Source organism: Microchirus variegatus (genome assembly GCF_963457635.1).
Source record: "Microchirus variegatus genome assembly, chromosome: 2".
In the NCBI taxonomy this organism is placed as follows: Eukaryota; Metazoa; Chordata; class Actinopteri; order Pleuronectiformes; family Soleidae; genus Microchirus; species Microchirus variegatus.
This window is the reverse complement of record NC_139803.1, coordinates 30,185,319-30,205,005: the sequence shown is the minus strand read 5'-3', so window position 1 is coordinate 30,205,005 and position 19,687 is coordinate 30,185,319. Positions and strand designations below refer to the sequence as shown.

The 19,687-nt window shown below is 42.0% G+C and overlaps 1 protein-coding gene across 4 annotated transcripts in view; it reads right to left on the bottom strand.

The window, feature by feature from the left end:
* fermt2 (FERM domain containing kindlin 2) overlaps nt 1–19,687 on the bottom strand; it is a 33,957-nt gene that overhangs the window by 11,724 nt on the left and 2,546 nt on the right. For 2 of the 4 annotated variants that reach the window (XM_083908420.1, XM_083908421.1), the window contains exons 3-5: nt 8,357–8,590; nt 3,875–4,003; nt 1,998–2,030 (exon numbers count right to left, since the gene is read on the bottom strand). In XM_083908420.1, coding sequence (XP_083764546.1) covers nt 1,998–2,030; nt 3,875–4,003; nt 8,357–8,590 — 396 coding nt within the window. The remainder of the gene's footprint in view (nt 1–1,997; nt 2,031–3,874; nt 4,004–8,356; nt 8,591–19,687) is intronic. The other 2 variants (XM_083908422.1, XM_083908423.1) reach the window with 1 other exon arrangement.

Here is a 19,687-nt window from a genome sequence, read left to right as displayed (position 1 = left end):
AACAGACAATTACATTAAAATAAAAAGCACACACAGGCCAACACACGTCAACACCACGTGACCACCAGCGCACACTGAGCAGATGAGTGGCTTCAACTGCTGATGGTAGGGATTGATGTGGATCAGCATGCAGATGATGCACGACATGATCAGGGTCACCCACTTACTCATGGTGAGAAAATCTGCAGGAATGCACTGCACACAGCAAACGACTGCACAACTTGCCACAGGGAGGAGAGGAGGAGCACAAGGATATATGGGGGGGAGAACGAGTGGATTATAAAAACAAATCTGAAACCTGAACTGTAAGTGTACACCTTCAGTCATTTGTCAACATTATTTCAGATTGAGGTTTTTCAATTGAGGTATTTGTTGTGTTTTTTGTTTTTCCATCGTTTCTCAGTTGTGGTTACAAAAATAAGTGAAGCTGTTTGTGTTTCCTGTTGGCTGGCCGGCCTCATGGAGTATTTTTGGCTCCACATCTCTCCATTCCCTCTCTCCTTCTGTAGGGCCGAGGTCAACAAGCAACACTGAATCCTAAACCACTAAATCCCTTCTGAAATCAGGAAGTGGGCCTGGTTTGTGTTTGCGAGTGTGCACAGTGCCGAGGTCATGAGAATGGGGTGCAAACCTACGGCCACCCCCGTCCCTCGTGTGAGAATGTTTTTATTTAGCGACTATCTCAAGGTCCCCCAACGCTGAGTTAATGATGAGGTCAGGGAGAGTTCTCTCATCTCCTGTAGGGTCTCTCTTCAGGAATCTCAAATATCCAGAGACTCTGTGTATAAGGAGAAAGCTGGCAGCTCATAAAAAACACAACTAGTCCTCCTCCATCCTGTTTACCGACTCCCTAATACAAGTGAAAAGGCACAAAGAATGTCAACATGACTTTGACTCCCTAGTGCTCCCACACTGGGAATTTGTAGGAGGCTTAGCTGGACCACCATGGGCTGGTCAGACTAGATGTAGACCATAATGAAAGTGTCTCTGGTGGTTTAGATAGATTTATAAGAAGGTGCTGTGTGGGCGACTGAACATGCAATGATTTATTAACTTCTATAAAAAATGCTTAACTTATTTTTCCTACATTTTAATATTCTTTATGTTTGCATAGTGGATAGACCAATTTCTAGGGCAGGTGCAACACTGTTTTTTATTTATTTCTGTCATTTCTAGTGTTGGGTAAGTTACTGATTAGTCCTTATACTTGAGCAAAACGTTACTGTACAATTTTACTTTGTATACACAGTAATGTGTTATGTTACTTTAGTGTTACTTTTATCAGAACATTTGCTGGAACATAGCGCTAGAGCTTTCGCTCTTGTCTAATTCAGAGGAATCAACTATGATATGGTTCAGTGACCTGGCTCAACAACTTGGTGCAAGAAAATTATGTAATTTATTTAATTTTATCAACAATATTATATGTTTATTAACGTGATATCTGTATACTTTCAAAAAAACAAAACTATATTTCATTATAATCACCAATTAAAATTAAAATAAAAATTAAAATAATTTTATAGACAGATTTGACCATCTGTAATACAGATAAAGAATAAAACAAGAAAAACAAGACCATAAAATCATAAATTAAGAAAATTAGCAAAATGAATATCACCTGAAATTCACCTGAAATATTTTGTGAATTAGTGAAGCCGTCTATTGCGAGACTTTGTTTTAATAATATACACAAAGCTTCTTTATCTGAAAATCTAAATCCCTCAGAGAATATCACCTGGAATAAAACCAAAAGTAAAGTGTTTTGGGGGGAATTTAATTCCAAACTAAAGATAACATTTGGTCAGGATGAGGTTATTTACTATGAGAGTCTCTTTCATGACATATCAGCTGACTTCCTTTACACGAGCAGTCAGGTTCCCAATGTCATGGGACCTCAACACTGCAGCTGTGGGGATGTCACATGGAGGGAAAAGGGGAGGAAAGGGCACAAAGCAGTGTTGAAGAGTAAAGGACAGAGGAAGAGGAAAGCTTACCTTTGACAGGTCCGATGTACACTACCTCAGAGGCTAGGATGAAAAGAGAGAGAAGGAAGAGGAAGAAAGACAAGAAAGGAGCGACGGGACGAAACAGAAAGGGAAAACAACATCAAGTGGACAGATATAAGACACTGAAACTGAGGTAAAAGAGGACAGGAGAGGAGACAAATATAGAGAAATAGAAGAATGCCAACTGCCTGCCACAGGGTGGATGACTCAGTTTAGCCTCTTTGCAGAGGGAGAACACCCTGGCATGACGAGTGAGGTTCTGTCATTTCCATTCACTCGATCATAGCCAGCACAACCCAGTATCCATGCAAGGCACCAGTCAGTGCGACCCAGCCCTGCATGTGTATGCTGCAGCAAAGATATAAAGCACTCACTGACAGAGTTATGCCATTCTCTGTGCTGACACCAAAGTAAAATTAGATGCAACAAAGCACATTAAAATGTGCTGCTCCCAGGACCTGGAGCACTGGTATCATGGGCAACGTCATGGCTCTCAGAGCCACAATAACAGCTGGAGATTAGTCACTGCGTTATTTTGTTTTTGTTTTTGCTTCCTCGACAAAAATGACCACTTCTGCGTGGTAACCGACATGAGTGAGCAGACAGACGAGGAGTTTCCTCGGTGATCCATTTAAAGATGGAGATTGTGGTTGAAGAAAAAATTGGCAGTTTCTTTAAGTGGAAATAAGTGGTCATGTACAGTTACCATCCACCCATGATTTACCCTGCTTTAGAAAAAGTACTGAAACAGCTGCAATAATATGACAACTTTCAACTTTGATCAAGTGTTTTGCTGTGAAGGCTTTGCTTCTGATTTCATCTCTGCCAAATCCTGTGATTCCTATCAGGAGACATGAGCTGAGAGGTCAGCCCTTCCTCACAAGGGACAAAATAACGGCTTAAAACTTGGCCATGGAGCACACCCTCTGATTGCAGCATGTGATTGATCTGACAAGGAGCAGCAACAGGAAGTGTGTAAGTGACAGTATACAGGCAGAGTGTAAACAGTAAACACATTCTACAAATTCCTGTTGAAACTCTTTTTCTGAACCTAGCACTGTGACCACAGCTGCCCATTGAGGGGTGAAATAAATCAATCTGCACCAGAGGAATTAATGCATCACACCCATGAAATGATGTGATGCAACTTTGGGTGTGACTTTGAAAAAAATAACGTTATCCAGGCCTGTTCTGACTCACATGTGTTTTTATGCATGTTAAGCCGAGTCTGATGAGACAGATTCAAGTCCAGGGCAGAAGACAAATGGTCTGTTCCACCACTGGTGTGTACCCTGGTTTTGTTCTGCTTCTCTCTGTGATTACATGACTGCAAATCTCCCATCACTGGGCGGAAGGAAGGAGGGAGGTTACGAGGGCCGGTATAGATGCTGCTGCTGCACACCCTGGTTTGGGTTTAAAATGGCAGCGTGACCAACTATGTGCGGAATCTCAACCATTCTTCACTCTCCCTGCCAAGGAGGTGGCTGCAGATCCCATGCAGGTCTCAAACTCACACATTCATATTTGGTCATTAGAGGCAGGGCTGCAGCCCTGTATTCATCTTGGTGGTTTCTGAACCGTGAGTACAAACGGAGAGAGAAAGAGAATGGAAGACACTCTGCATTCAGAGGAACCTGTTATTCAACCTGCTGCTTGAGGGAAAAGAAATGACTACCTTTCAAAATGAAATGTAAAAATAAAACTCCATACTTACTTCCATGTAACTGAATGCATTGTATGAACCCATTGTTTTTAATTATTCTGCAACTTCTGTAATTTATATGCTTCCTCCCTACTTAACATAAATAATTCAGCTACATAATAAAGCTACACATGGTTGATTTGCACACATGAGGTGAACTCACCTGATCCAGGAGTTAACAGTGGACCCTCCAGCTGCAGGTCGTCCTCTTCTGCCTCCTCCAACTTTTTCTTCTTCTTCTTGGGATCACGAGGCTTACGCAGTAGAGAAAGCTCCTCTGGATGGCGAATATCTAAAAAGGGATGACAGAACGAAAGTTTAATTTAGTTCAATTACAGCACACAAGCACTGCACAGATCACAATAACTGCACCTTTACTGTAGGTAAATATGTTAACCTGAAAAAAAATGAGGGGAAAAGGAGTAAGAGAAAGCTTAGAGATGGATGAAATGGGTGTATTGAAGAGTTGCACACAAGAGAAGTGGAACATTGTAAATCTCTTTTCTCAGGACGACAACAAATCTTAGCTACAACTGTGTCCAATATCCAAGGGAGACAGGGAGGACACAAGCTCTGTCTTTTTCCCTCTCACTTCCTCCTGTGACTATTCCAGTCACACACACATGAAACAGAACTACATGCACAGCTTTCACTGAACTGAAAATCTTCCACCTTGACGATGATCACATACTAAAAATGAAATAAACTCCAAGATTCTAACTCTTTCTCTGTGTGTGAGTAAATGGATGCTGTTGAAGCCGTGCGCAAAATCCCGCTCAGGCAGCAAGATACCACACTGAATATAATGACTAAAACAGAGTAGCCCCTCTTCTCTTCGTTCTTTTTTCCTCTATCCCCTGGGCTTGGGGGCCAGGAACCATCACTCAACGGCAGCAAAGATGTTTTAAGATGGGCTCGGGATGGTTCTGATTTAACGAGTGAGACCATCAGAATCCATCACGACCAGTAGAGACGGAGCACATCTGGACCCTCATCTGGATTTAGTTTTGCAGATGATTTCATATATATATATATATATATATATTAAGAACTACACTTAAATCTGAGAACCTATTGTATTATTTTCACTTTGTTTTACACATAACTTTTGTAAAAATACATTTTTAAAAACGTATTTGGTATAGGATCTTCTGGCTTCATTTTGAAAGATAAAGGCTTGACAAGGTGCCATTTTAAAAAGGTTGCTGACTGAGGGTGAGGGGAACGCACACGTATTAGGGGAGAGTGAGCGTCTTGGCTTGGTGAGAAAGTTTGTTTGGTTTGTGTAACTAAAGCAAAAGCATTCCAGGAGCTTTAAGAACTACCAGATGGGAGTTGAGCTTCTCCTCTCTCGTGGACTCCCTCCTCCCTCATTCTTTGCTCTGCTGCAATCGTGGAGCACAATCCCTGTGCCCTTATACAGCCATGTGAGTTGCAGGCGTGCTGCCGAGGTTTAGCCCCCCCTGAGCTCTGCAACACGGCCAATGCACACAGTTAAGTGTGTATCAAATTGTGTATCAGCGCAGGACTCCTGTCTGACGGTGAGGCACTGCAGAAGCAGCATGTGGTATTTTACTACACAGTGGAAATATTAGCCATCTGTTACGCAAGATTAATATGATATGCAACATAATAGAAACAGATAACTAATAAAATAGATAAATGTTATAATCCTCTATTAAAAATGTGGCTCAAAAACAGTGACAACAAACAAAAACCTTATCTCTGAGTGGTTTATGGTCTGTTATTACAAACGCTGGGTCTCAGCATGTGAGGAAACTGTGAGTGGGGGTAAATAAATGGGACAAATATGCTTTTCCATCTGACCCATGAAGGGAGTGGAGGCGTAGCAGATATGATGGATTTGCAATCCAAAGTTTTAAGATGAAAAACAGGCAAGGAAGGAGGAAAATGCTCCACTTGTACTTCTCAGATAGGAGAGCATGGATTTCTGCTGACATACACAGCCCAGTCTGAATTGTATGTTTACAGGGATAATTTAAGAATCATGCACTGGTGGGAACTACTGTTCCTACACAAACGCCGTGCTCGTGGTCAGTGTCATGATGAGGCGGTCGGGGTGAGTGATGGTTTTTGAGTTGCCTTCCATGTGCAGAAATGACACCTTAGACAATAAGACCCCCAATCTTCCGTCCTGCAGACTCCAGGCCTGGAGCCAGCGGAGCGGGGGGTTGAACCAGAGCCAGCTGGGCTTGCGAGACCGACTCCTCGGAACACATGATTCACTGCAGTGAGTAAGGCCAGCCACAGAAGAATCACAAACACCGTCACAGTCTAATTTTACAGCACCAAAGTTTACAGTACAAACAGATGGAGACCCTACATGGACAGAAAAAATGAAAGAGGAGTGATTTCACCTTGTGTTTTCCACTGGAATATTTGAACAGATCACCTGATCAATATTAGTGAAAGGAGTTCAATATAGTTGGATCCAACATGAGTTAAGATCTGCTTTGATGGTGTATCACTCCAACTTTAGAAGGACAAACAATAATAAGCGGCATATAAACGATAAACCCACCTAAAAGGTCACATACTTGATGTTTAAGGGCTTTAGGAACAGTGTCAGAGGTTTCCTTTATTCACGGGACAGGAGGCTAAAATGGATGGTACTAAGAGGCCATTTTAAAAGGGATAATAATAATGCACTGTAATTTAGAAGTAGGAGCTAAGGGCCACACCACATTCCGCTCGTGTTATGACAACAGTGGCCCAGGCCAGTGAGGCAGACCACAGGTTGAGCAGCCTCAAATCTGTTGGACGAGGCAGCAGAAAGGTTTCTGGAGGATAAAACATTCTGACAAAACATTTTGTTCAGCCTCATCTTCCTATAGCAAAGACATGCTTACAAAAAAATAAAGAAAAACCCTCACAGTTGCTTAAGTGGAACAGCCTGATACTTGTTACCAAGAAGAAGCGGTCAACTCATGTGTTAGTCAGTTGTGAAGAGTTAAGTTTTTCTGTGTACTGGCTCACAGGGAAAATAAAACTGTCTCCTGTTAGAGGGAGGACGTGGTGTGTGTGCGTGTGTGCAAGTGAGTCCAGGTTGTCTAGACAGGACAAGCTCATGTCTGACTACGAGTCTTCACCAAGCAAACCAAAGAAGTTTAGCGTCGCTGAAGAAGTGAGGTTAACTAAATGATCCGTCATGTCCTCCTTCACAAAATCCATGAACCTTCTCTCTTCCTATATTCCTCCATCTTCAACATCCTTAGTCACACACAATCACTGTCCCTCCTCTGCACATGACCAAACCATCTCTGCCTCGATTCTTCGAACTGTTCAAGCTGTCCCTCAAATATGCTCATCAGCAAACACTGCAGAAGCCTGATAAAGACTCATTTATTCGAGTCAGGTGTGTTGGAGTAAAGTAAACCCCAGGATCAGGATTGAGAACCTCTGGCTTAATAGCTAACATTTCTTTTAATTTGTTGATAAAGAGTGACAGTGACAGATTCATAACTCACCATAACATAACAAACTCCTTATTTGTTATGATCTTCAGACTTCAAAAAAGAGGGAAAAATGAAGGTTCAGAGAATTCTCAAAATTGTTGAGAACTCAAAAAATGTGACCAAGTGGAAAATCCCTAAATTCTTTATTTCACTATCGAGGAAGCAACGCAGCACAGGATGTAGGCGCTGCCAGATGGCAACAGAGGTCAAATCGAGGGAGTCTAACAGAGTGACTTCCATCTTTTACAGTACGTCGACCTTTTGTGGAGTCCACTTCATTCCCAGCCGGACCCAGATGGACTGTGTCTGAGTCGGGACACAGCTGCCATGGACATGGGAGAAGTACACCAGTGATAATTGGTTACATGCTTTTAACTTGAGTGTTAGGTTGATTTTCTGAGCTGTGTCCCTGATTGGGACTTGAGTAAAGAGACAATAGAAAGTTTGAGGAGGAAAAACACAGACTCTATGTTGATGGTACAAAAAAGTCAGACCTATATACTGTCTGGATGTCTAGAGCGAAGGCCAGTTGGAAAGGCCTTGCCTCTTCCTGTCCCCTGATTCTCCAGTCAGCAGAAAATATGCACAGGAAATTGTAAATCTCTTGTAAGTTGCCCAGATAGCATAAAAAAAACACCAAACTGCTTTCAGATCAGACCACACCAGCTGTAAATCACCTAAGTCAGCTGCCACAATGTCCACTATCTTGAGTTCTACTTTTTACAAGCTATAACACTCAGCGACTCAAATACAGAAGAAGGAGATGGCACCAAACTGTCATCTCCCTGCCTCGTGGAAGGATTTCTACAGATGAGCATTTTCTAAAACCTGAACACCACAGCACATGGGGATTATGAGTGAACGGCGAGTGGCAAGAACGGAGCTTAGAAAAAGCGGGTGTTAGCAGGTCAGAGGTCACTGTGGTGTCAGTAATAGAAGCTATTGATTGTATGTTTATGTGAAAGCCCTTCAGTGTAACTTTCACCATGGGGGACAGTTAAATTTAGAACCGTGATTAGTAGAAGAGGTGGAAGGTAAGCCAGTGAGTTATTTCTTTTCTTTTTTTCTTTTTTTTTTTACATACATTTGTACTTTGTGGAGACCCTGTATTAGAAGCCAAAGACAGATTCACACCCAAACACAACAAACGAGTCCCACGCTACACTTACTGAAGGTTTTGCAGATGTCCGACACCGCCTTGAATACGCGGTCTGAGAAGTTGACCTTGACTTTCATGTGCTTCATGTTGGGCAGCTGGAGGCGCAGCAGCTTGTGCTGCGGCGTGAAGAGCAGCCTGGCGTCTGCTTGAATGCCGTACTTGTCCAACGTCCAGTGGGTTTTCAGCAGCCATGTCTTCTTCTTCTCCCACCACAGTGCGTGGTCTGACCAGTCCTTCTTCACATCTGTGTAAGGACAGAAAAGAGGATACACTTTAGAAATAAATACAGAGATCCAAACAATGCAAATAATGCTACATTAGTCACCATTGTAGGCAAAGGGAAAGTGAAACTAGAGCACAGAATATGTATCCATCTCCCTGTACTGAAATGTGTCCCTCTAGGGCCTGGGGTCACATTTAGGACATGAAAAAGTTTGCACAGGGGCAGGGAAGTATAAGTGAGAAGGAGGAGACTGGAGAGTGTGTGAAAGACGTGGTTGTTTGTATGACACTGAGGGGATATCGGTTTCATACCTCCCTCTTTGTTCCAAAGTAGCACTGTGATCCCTCTAAAGCAGACACAAGCCACCCAAAACCCCACATAGCTCCAAGGCTTTTTGCTCTGCAGGGGCTCGGAACAATGAGGACAGACCTGAGGTCTCATGGTGTGCATCCGACTGATGAAAACCACAGAGTCTTGAGGGGACTCGAAGCAGCTGTTGAGCAGATCATCTTGTGATGAGTTGACCTGAGCTGCAGGTTAAGATAAAAGTGTAGGCAATGGATTTTCCGCTTTCATGTCACTTTTCTTTTTCCTTTTATTTAAATACATTCAAGAAAAGACTTCATGGCTATTGACATTATCCCACGTCATAAACGATGCCTTCACATTCAACATATTGTGACAAATATGATAGTTAAGACCGAATGAAAAGTCTATTATACTTTCAGATATCCCCCTGAATAGTGATGTCATTACTATAGCATTGGTCCAGAAAGGTACTTAGCAGATCGGTGTCTCATTTCCTCCACCCACATACTCCTTCATTGCTTTTCCAGTCTATACTCTATGTCTCACAACAGGGTCTCTCGCCGTCTCTGCTCTCTCTGAGTCAGTGTGTCCAGACACAAACGCTGGTTTACTTAGTCATCATTTATTAAAACATTTGATCAAAACTATTTTTGGGTCCTTAGGAGGAGAAAACAGGACCATGTTTTGCCATAGGTAAATTCAAAAGTACACTACTGGCTGTTAAGAGATCCTTCCTTAAAGAAATGTCATTGTAAAAACACAGGAATCCTTCTTTGTGCTAAAAGACATCGAGTTAGCTAAGCTGCAGTTCAGTGAGCCAAATCACAAAGGTATCATCCAAAGTCACAGTCTGTTCATTATTACAGATCCCAGTTTGTGTTAGTGTTCTTCTGCTGCAGCTCAGCAACAAAACAATGTATCTAGAAGCACAAAGAGGCCAAAAAAAAGTTGGAAAACAAAGGAAGAAACATTTAGCAATGGATAATTATGCAGATATGGGCATGTCGGTCCATAACAATCCATAATGAATAACGTGTCTCTACTTTTTTATAGCACTTTTAACGTCTGCTGCCCTACGGTTTCACTAAAGAGCTCATGCATGCATTATTAAAAAAAATCTTAATTATTAATAATTATTTCAGCAGAAACAAAAAGATCCCAGAATCACCATATTTCGTGCAATTTAATGCTCATAATTACTGTGGTTTGATAAAATGGCAAGCACTCAATTTTGTCACCATGAGCAAAATGTGGAATCAAGACATTACACCTACTTAATACGCGAGGAGCACACAAACACACAAAAGGTTTAGTATTTTCTTATAGAGATACAAATAACAGAAAAAGAGAGAAAAGAACAAATTCCAAACAGCACATAGCACAAGGAAAAGTAATTATGCATCAGCAGGATGCATTAATTTCACTTATACTGAATGCTACCCTATGGTGACCTCTGTGTCAATCAAACCGCTTAGTGCCATGGTAACGTAAACTTTGGGCAGCCTTCCATTTCCATGGGCTGCTTTTGTTTTCCCTGACCTTAACTTCACATAGGGGCATTCATATGCATTGTTGACACTCTCCTGCTGATCCCGTTTATACACCAAATGAATGGGATTAATGGTGAGCGTGGGGGGGAAACAACAGATTGGCTTCTTTGAACCAGGAAACACGAGGGATGTAAAGCACTCTGAGACGAGGAAGAGATTATACCGGGTGATTAGGGACAGAAGTGACCGCCAGCATCTCAGTGCCCACTGTGAAGGCCTGTGTGATGTGAACTGGGCTGTTTGTCAAGCTGCTGGTTTTTATACTGTTTACTTCACATTGGGCAAACACTTCTGTGTTTCATTCAAGTGAAAACATTCCAAGCTTTCTTTTGACCCTGTGTGAGTTTCTCTAGCAGCGTGGGGTCTGGCTGTCATCGCTCCATCCTGATGCCTCAGCTGTGCCGAGCAGCAAATTCATTGCCATCATCACAGCAACTACTCCCATACGTATAAAGCAACTATTAAAAAAGGCAGAATAATGAGGAAGAGAGAGAGAAGCGACGTTGAAAATAGACCCGAGTGCTTTTTTATAACCATGATCACATTTTCCTCTTAGATAGTTATAATTTCTGGTGTCTGGGAGCAAATTTAAACTCAACAGCTAGCATTAAAATTTGGCGCTTGAACACTTTACCACAGAGGAACCACATTCTATAGCACCGTCTTCATACTCATGACCACCATACACTCGGCTGCTCTCAGTTCGGCCCCTGCTCCACCGCTTTGTCACCACCCACCTTAATGGACAGTCTTTCCTTAGCCTTTCCCTCAGTTTGTTTGTGGTGGTTCGATGTGTTGTGATTGGATGAAGGCAGCCCCGGTCAGGCGCCCCATTGGGTACTTTCAGCAACAAGGTGGTAACTCAATCCAAAGGGAAGGAGGGAGAGAGAGGGGCCAATGGCATCTCCAAGCTAAAAATACAGCCTGCCAAGGCTGACGTAATGCAGCAGCCAGAGGAACGAGGGGCTTAAGTAATTGGTTGCATTAAATGTGGACCCACAGACCCTTAGTGGAGTGATGCGAGTGTGTGTGTGTGTGTGTGTGCGTGCAAGGAAGGGGAGGGAATACAGAATGGGAAAACCATGTTTTATGACCTCTGCAGGACGTGAAAGATGATACGAAGATTGTGTTTGTTGTGCACGTGTTGTGAGAGTGTGTGCAGGTGGGGAGGGAGGGAGGGAGGGTGTTCTTATCCATCCATTAACTACATTAGTTCCATGTATGTGTACGTGTGCGCCCTTTAACAAGCTAAATTAATCCAGAAATTCGGTCAAGCTTTTTAATTCACCACCATCGCCGCCACAATTCTCAACCAACACAACCTCCCGATGTTCTGTACAGCAGTGATTACAGAGGCTGCTTTAAAAACAGGAATTAATTTTGTAACATTCTGAGAAGCAATTAAACAAGAAGCTAAGACTAAACATTTTACGTGGTTTTTTAAAAACTATTAGTGGCACAAAAATTGTTAAAATGACAGTGCTTTCATTTAAATATTACAGGAAACTGAACTCTCCTCTCTTCCCCACCACCATTACTTTCTGCAGCCCATGTTCTAGTCAGAAGAGTATCAGCTATGTTTAAAGAAGGCAGTCTGTGAGGGGGAGGGGACAGGACAAATTTGGTGAGGATGAGACAGAAGGAACGAGAGGGCACGAAAAGGAGAGACGACGAGGATGAGCAGAGGACGACGAGTAGCTCACACTGAGAATACGATAATAAAAGAAGGTTTCAGGGTAAAACCAGAGGAGGAAAAACAAAAATGACATCTCCTCTTTAAAAATGAAATAAATGAATGTACCTCAACCTGCATGTGAGCAAAAAATTGATCTACTTGAAAACTTTGCTCCTCTTATACAAAGTCATCGACCTTTCCTCCTGTCTCGGCTGTAAACAGTAAAGCTGTGAGCGTCAGCTGATGCCTGTAGCAAAGTGCATCTCTGGCATCACTGATGATGGTGATTCAGGAGAGAACACATTTACAGGCCAGGACATTTTCACTGTGGGTCTGCTTTCTGATCATGTTTTTTCATAAGCTGTCAAAGCTGAGCCATTGTTGTCGGTGATAACCATGTTTTGTCATTTTCCACCATCAGCTGATAAAAACATGACAGGCGGGTCGAGGCGGGTCACTCCGTTTCCTTAGTGACTCCTGGCTGACGCCACAGGTGCAGCAGAGCACGGCGACGTGTTTTCAAATACAACAAAGACACGGGGAAGCAGGTTTGTGTCAGTTATAATCCGTTTAACACAGACAGACTTTATCCCCCTCAAACAGGAAAACTCTTCACTTTCTAGATATATTTCACGTCTGACTCAAAGTGAAGGTGAGACAAGGATAGACAAGCTCAGATACAGGAATCAAGTGTTCTACACTGTTCTAAATTAGATCTGATGCCGTCAATGGCCTTTATGCGCACACTGGCTCATGCAGTCACGCCACATTGTGTCAAAATCAGATAGCCAACATGTAATATCTGGTTCAATAGATGATTCTATCTGTACGGCAGACATGAGACCGCATCAAAGAGAGAGTGTCACACAAGCTTGCAGGTGAATAAATAGTGACGTGGAGACAGACGACAGCATCTAAGGATCTAAGGCAGACAAATATTTTTAAGACAAAAGACCCACAGACAAGCTAAATCCAGAACAGCATCAGGAACATCTATCGATATGCATGTCGTGTGAAATACTTTATTGTTGCTGCACTCAGACACAAACATAGGTGAAACCATTGACTATAATGTGTTACTGTATTCAGGCTACTGAGTCCCTCGGGTATTTGCTAACCAATAGCACTTAAACTCAAGTGCTTTCCCATTTGCAGGCTACAGAGTTCAACGAGGTTAGACTGAGCTTATTTCAGTCAGTTACTATACAACGACTCTTCCTCCCAAAAGACAATACAACTCAAAACAGACCATTTATCACAGGCTCCACCATGCAAAACACATTATATATAGACTCCATGGAACCTAACGTGACAAAGCAGTTAGACAACTGGGCACATGATGCATTACTAGAATCGCTAGTCAAAGGTCACATGATTCTGACAGCAACAAAACAAAATATTGTTGTTTTAATAATAATTGCAGAAAGAAGACGAGCAGGTTCATGACCTGGTCTAACTAAAGGCCTTTCTGTGTGGAGTTTATATGTTCTCCCTGTGTGGGCGTGTGGCTTTCTCTGCTTTTCCTCCCGCAGTCCATAAACATGCAGAGGTTAATTGGACACTGAATTGACCGTAGGTGTGATTGCGACAGTGAATGGATGTTTGTCTCTATATTGGCCCTGTAGTGGACTGGTGGACTGTCCAGGGTGTGCCCCTGCCCTGCAACCTCATTTAGAGGATAAAGCAGATGACAATGAATGAATGAGCTATTCCGACTCTCTTGACTACAATATTTCAATTACTGATCCTCAAATACTGCCAAAAAGATTTAAACAAAACATACCAGTAATGGCTAGGCTCATTCACATAACTTCTTAATAAAAGCCAAATAGTGTCATGCAAGTTGAATTATGTTATTGTGACACTGTGGAATTTTAAAAGAATGTTATAATAATGTAATCGGATTCAGCGAAAGATAGCGAAAAGGAGTAGGAGGACATAATGATGTCCTGTAGATAACATACTAAATACCTTAATCACATCACACATAAAAACATACTTCTTCACTAAAGACGAAAGTAAAATGAAGCTGGGGTATGCTTCAGGATAATCCTTGTCAATCACAGTCAACACCACGGACTCAGGCCAGATCTTGGGTGCATTAGGTTCACATCTTAGCTTATCTGGGATCTCCAGAGGATGAGCTGAAATTACTTTGGTAAAGCCCACAAACAGTAGACAGGAGAACCGAGTCAAAACCAACACAGAGACCTCCAGGTGATGCTGTGATTCAATGAAATAGGCCATTTTTTTCCTTTGAGAATCTTAAAAGGACATTTAGGAGCAACCAGCCGGTTGAGAGTGCAGAGAGAGTGCAACAGTGCTGCCTTTCATGCATTAGCAGAGACCAGGGGAGGCTTTCAGAGGAAATCTCCATAGAGACAGATACTGCAGTTTGTATCCATTTGTGTCATAATCCAAACACATCCAAAATAATGGGGAGCTCTGCTCCGCCCTCACACAGCTTTACACAATCAAGTGCTCAGAGACCTGGTGGAAAAATGACATTATATTCTCAGAGGCTAACATCAATGGAGTAGTTTGAGAATATTCATCTTGTCCTTGTATCTATGTATGCATCCTGCCAGATGTCCCCCGAGGACAGCGATAAGCCACCCCAACGACGCATGTGCAAGTTCAACGGGAAGTTCAGACTCTGGGTGCATTTTTCAGAAACTAATGCGGAGAGTTTGCATGTCATTTCTGAAAACAATCTCGCTTATTTTCTCAATTAGTCGAGTAATCAGTTTTAATAATATCTTTACTTTATGGAGCAAAGAAACCAGACAACATTCACATTTAAGAATCTGAAAAATAACAGAAACTGGTTTTAATTATTTTTTTAAACACTCAAATCAAGTAATCGTTACAGCCCCAGTTCCAAGTTCAATAATCTGCAGTACTGCTGAAACAAATAGGATTGGTCAAATTATAGATTAATGTCAAGTTTTGAATGAACAGACTAATCTGATGGCACAATGAGTTACATTTTATGTGTTAAGTTTGACAATCACTTAAAGAAAATACACAATTTGCCAACATTTTGTTTAGGTATTGTGATTGCAATAGGATTCATAGGTGCTATTGATCATTTAGCTGTAATTTTCACACAACAAATATAATCATGATTATTTGTTTCTCATCTTAGGAGCAAGATGTTTGGGCAAAGGAATCATTGTCTTTTGATTTAGTTTAGCTTCATTTTTTTATTAGAGACTCGTGTTTCTATCTGCAATGAAGGAAATTACTAAATCATATGGGGGGAAACAAAAAGACAAATTGGCTGGCATACTAATCATGTACGCACTTAAGAGTGGCAGAGCTGCAGGAGATTCATTTTCGAAATGTATGCTCACTCACAGCTCCCGCAGCAGAGTCCTGGATATGAAAACAAACATCTGCACAGAGACAAGACTGTGAGGCAGGAGCAGGTTTGGATGAATGAAACGTGGGCCGAGAACCTAAACAAAGAAACTCCAGCTCCGTTTACTCCCATTGACACACAGGTGTGGCGTTACAACAATGTGCTGCTCTGACATTTCCGTCTACTGGATCCACTGCAGTGGCTGCCTCCACAGGAAGGACGGGACGAAAAGCAACAGGCTTCAGATTCCCAGAGGAGCCATGAACATGTGTTCTAAGAGCATGTTTTAGATGCGAGACACAATATTATCAAGTCATCCAAACAAACACACATATGCACACAAAAACATGAACATTTATTCTTGTCAAGAGCCAACTGCCCTGTTTGAAATAATGTGTCATGTGGAGCACTGAGCAGCTGATATTGTTCCCATATGACCAACCCAGAAACCACCAGCTGTGACGGTCACAGTTTAGCTCAAATTAAAGAGAAATCTTTTCCTTGTGCAAATCATTAGCTTGGTATCATCATAACAAATTCACCACCACGTCTGCTGTCCTTGTCAATCATTTCTTATGTTATCGTTAGTCTGAATAAAAACGTTTGAAATACAGGTAACAATGTTATTCTGAGTGAAAATGTACTAAATCAAATGTCTAAAAGTCACCCAGATAAATCAAGATTGAAGTCGAACTGCTACTGCGTGTACTTCATTTTGTTGGACCAGAGCTCTGCATATACGCCACACTTCCCACGCCTGAATAAGAATAAAACAACTGCAACAGGGTTTTTAAGTGAATGGATGGGTAGGAAGACCTCGAATTACGCATGACATGCTTACAAGGAGCCACATGCTAAACCGGAAACTGACAGATAATAACAAGCTGCAAGGGGACAAGAACAATAGTCCAATTCTAAAAGGCGTTGCTGTGCTCTGGAGCTTTTTAAGGAACATACAGAATCAACTGTCCTATTAGGTTAATGTATTTATGCAATAAAATGCCACAAAATGGTACAAAAACCACCTAATATAGAATAGATTGTAAGATTTGGTAGAGATGCCCCATGTCTGAGATAACAAAATGAACACACAATATATGGTAAACACCGAGAGTATATATGGACATGTATAGGACAGGGTGGACCAAGTGCAGAAGAGCACAATCACTTCAGCATCTTGGAATTGAAACAGGAAAGCTCTGGCCTGGGCAGGACCACTACTTAGGCTAACTACTTCCTGTTAGAGAGATTAGAGAACATGATGATCAAACAGGCTTCCAGGCCATTTCACACTTCTTAACGCCAGGGTGCATAGTCCAAGAGAAATGAGTCTCAATGCACACGGAGCACATGTATATGAACAGCTTATAATGGTATGATTATATCAGTAAATGGAACATGATCATAGCAATATATCCTCTCTCTAGATGTGGGTTATCAAAGATGACGGCTTTCTGGTCATCAAGAAAGAGATGATCGCAGGGTCTGAAGATGCAACTCTCCAAACCCTCCAAACCCTGAGAGGGCAGGAAGGCGGGAATGAACAGGGAGAAGGGAGGCATATAACAAAAAAAAAGCCCAGAGGAAGTTCAGCATCCTGTGTTAAATTGTGCCTGGGTTTCCTAACGAAATCTGCACAGCATTGTCTAAATGAAGGCATCTCCATGTAGCTATCACAACCTCAGCAGACAGCTTTGTGACTTCAATCCAAAAGGGATAAAGTTCAAAGTTGGCAAAGCAGAGCACTGTCTTGAAAAGGACAGTTGCTAAGAGGAAACTTAAAAAAAAAAAACTTCTAAATCAATATTGATAGATCATAACAATAGCTGATGATCACTTTAAAAATGAATGTGTGGGTTATCACAATGTGAAGAAAATGCTAATTTTCTTTCTCCAACATGTTGGGAAAGTTCTCTGTGGTTGGTTAGTTGCTGTAGCCAAAAACGGCTGGACCTTAACTGGAAACTACACATGAACTATCAGAGTCACTTCAGACCAATTAGCCTGCTCACATTCTTCTTATTTCACTTAACAATGAACAGTCACCTCACATGACTATGGATCAGAAATCACAAGAAAGTTGTACTTAAATGTTTCCGACTGATTGCAAGGCTTTGGTATGTGGCTGAAGCACAAAGTCAATAAAAATAGTTTCCACAAAACAAATGTGGATGAAGAAGTAGTAAGAAAAGGAGGGTGAGGACAGAGAGAAAGAGGGGGAAAGCAAAGGATCCAGCAATGACGGCAGTGACCAGAGAACAACATGCCAATCCCTGGAAGTCATTTCCTGCTTCATCGAAGACTTTTATGGAATTCTAGCAGCGTGGCCAACGTCAGAATGGAAGAGGGACAGCAATGAGGAGGAAAAGCTCAGGCCTTCCTCGCTTCACACACACACCGCCCTCTCCCCATTTTCCCCTCCCATTTTCTCCTCTTCCCTCAGCTGTCACTGTGAGTCTTAGCAGAGCCAACACAACCAGGGTCCTGCAGGAGTGTAAGTGCAACATCGTTCTCATCTACAGTTAGATTTGTTAACATGCCTCTTCTGCAGTTTTCAGGATTAGGTAAAAATTCATGATTCTTGTAAAGGGGCACATGGTTGACATACGGTGCTGACAAAACACTGAAAACACACTTTTCTATTTTGAGCATGTGCAGAAAATCAATGAATGTATGTGAAACCGATAGCCCAAACACTAACTGTAAGTCCTAAAAGCTATGGGACATGGAAATAATTCCTATAAAATCAAATAAATCCTGGAATGCTAATGTTGTTTGTGAAGTACTTTGTTTTCCCTCTGCGACAGAACAATGTTTGTGTTGAGCGAGGCGGGCAGCAGCACTTTAAAAAAGCATCAACAAAGGCAGGGAAAGAGGCAACGATGGAGAGCAAAAGGGGGATGAAAGGACCTGGGGAGCCGAGCGTGGTCAATCAACTTGCTTTAAATACCCCCCCCCTTTAAGGTTTGCTGGGGAAATGGACGAATCATTTGCTGCCGTGATCAATAGCTAAGTGCCTTCCTGGCATTTGTCTATGTAATCCATTATCGAAGGCCATCTGAGCCAGTCATGTGGACCTGACGCTCACAGGAAGAGATGAATGATGGATGCAGGATATGTGTGGAGGGGACACACCCACTGATCCACACACGACTGTGCTCACGTGTGGAAACACATGCACAAATACTACTAAAGAGAACACTGGCCATCGTGCAGAAGACAGCTGATGTCGCCGGATTCTAAAAAGCTAAAAGGAAACGGATACAAATTCATGGTAGAGTTTGCAGTGTTAGTTAATTAGAGAACACAAGAGGTCCTTCATTTTGGAGTGTAAAAGACAGGGAAAGGACAGAGAGAGAGAGTTGTCATTGCACAAGGAGGTCTTCTGTGACCCATTGCCTGCCAAAACTCAGTAGTATCTACGTGATTCTTCTCACAACACCATTTATGCATATATGCACAAATATACTACCTTTAAGCAATGAACCCACCCTTACAAATGTCATTTTTGTCTAAAGTTTGACTCAATACTGACAAAAACCATCAACAACACAGCTAAAAAATACTGCCCGTTACAAGCACAACCTACTGTGTCTCTGACAAACACTGCAGAGTTACCTGCTGTGGCTGGCCATGTGGAAAACTCATGTTGTGTTGTGGGTGGGTTAATGATTACAAAGCAAAAACAACCTGTTGACTCAGGGCAGGAGAAACGTGGTGTAGGCAAGTTCAGCTTCTCAGTAAGATGGTCGATTAACTTAAAGCACATGTAGTGGGACAGATTTAAAAATGTTCAAAAATGGTCATGTTTTGAAAGGACAACAGCACAAACAACCTTACAAGCCCACATCCTGTTATTTCTCTCGAACCAACAACAGACTAAGGGCAACAAATCAAACATATTATCATTGCGTTCGTGGATGTGAAGAAATCAAGCCACATGAATCCTGAAGGTCCTGGTTTAAAAATAAATAAATAAAGGGTCATCCGGGAAATATCTGCATCCTGCAGTAAAGGAAAACTAGAAATGAGCAGCAGTGAGGGGGAAAAACATGTCCCTGATAGACCTCCTTTCATATTAAAAAAAAAATAATAATATAAAGTTACTTAACTATTATCCTTCAGGACCCAGCTATTGTGACACAACAACCAGTGCAGCAGACACACCACACTGACACCACACTGAATGTGTCACGTGAAGTAAAGCCATACCCTTCAAA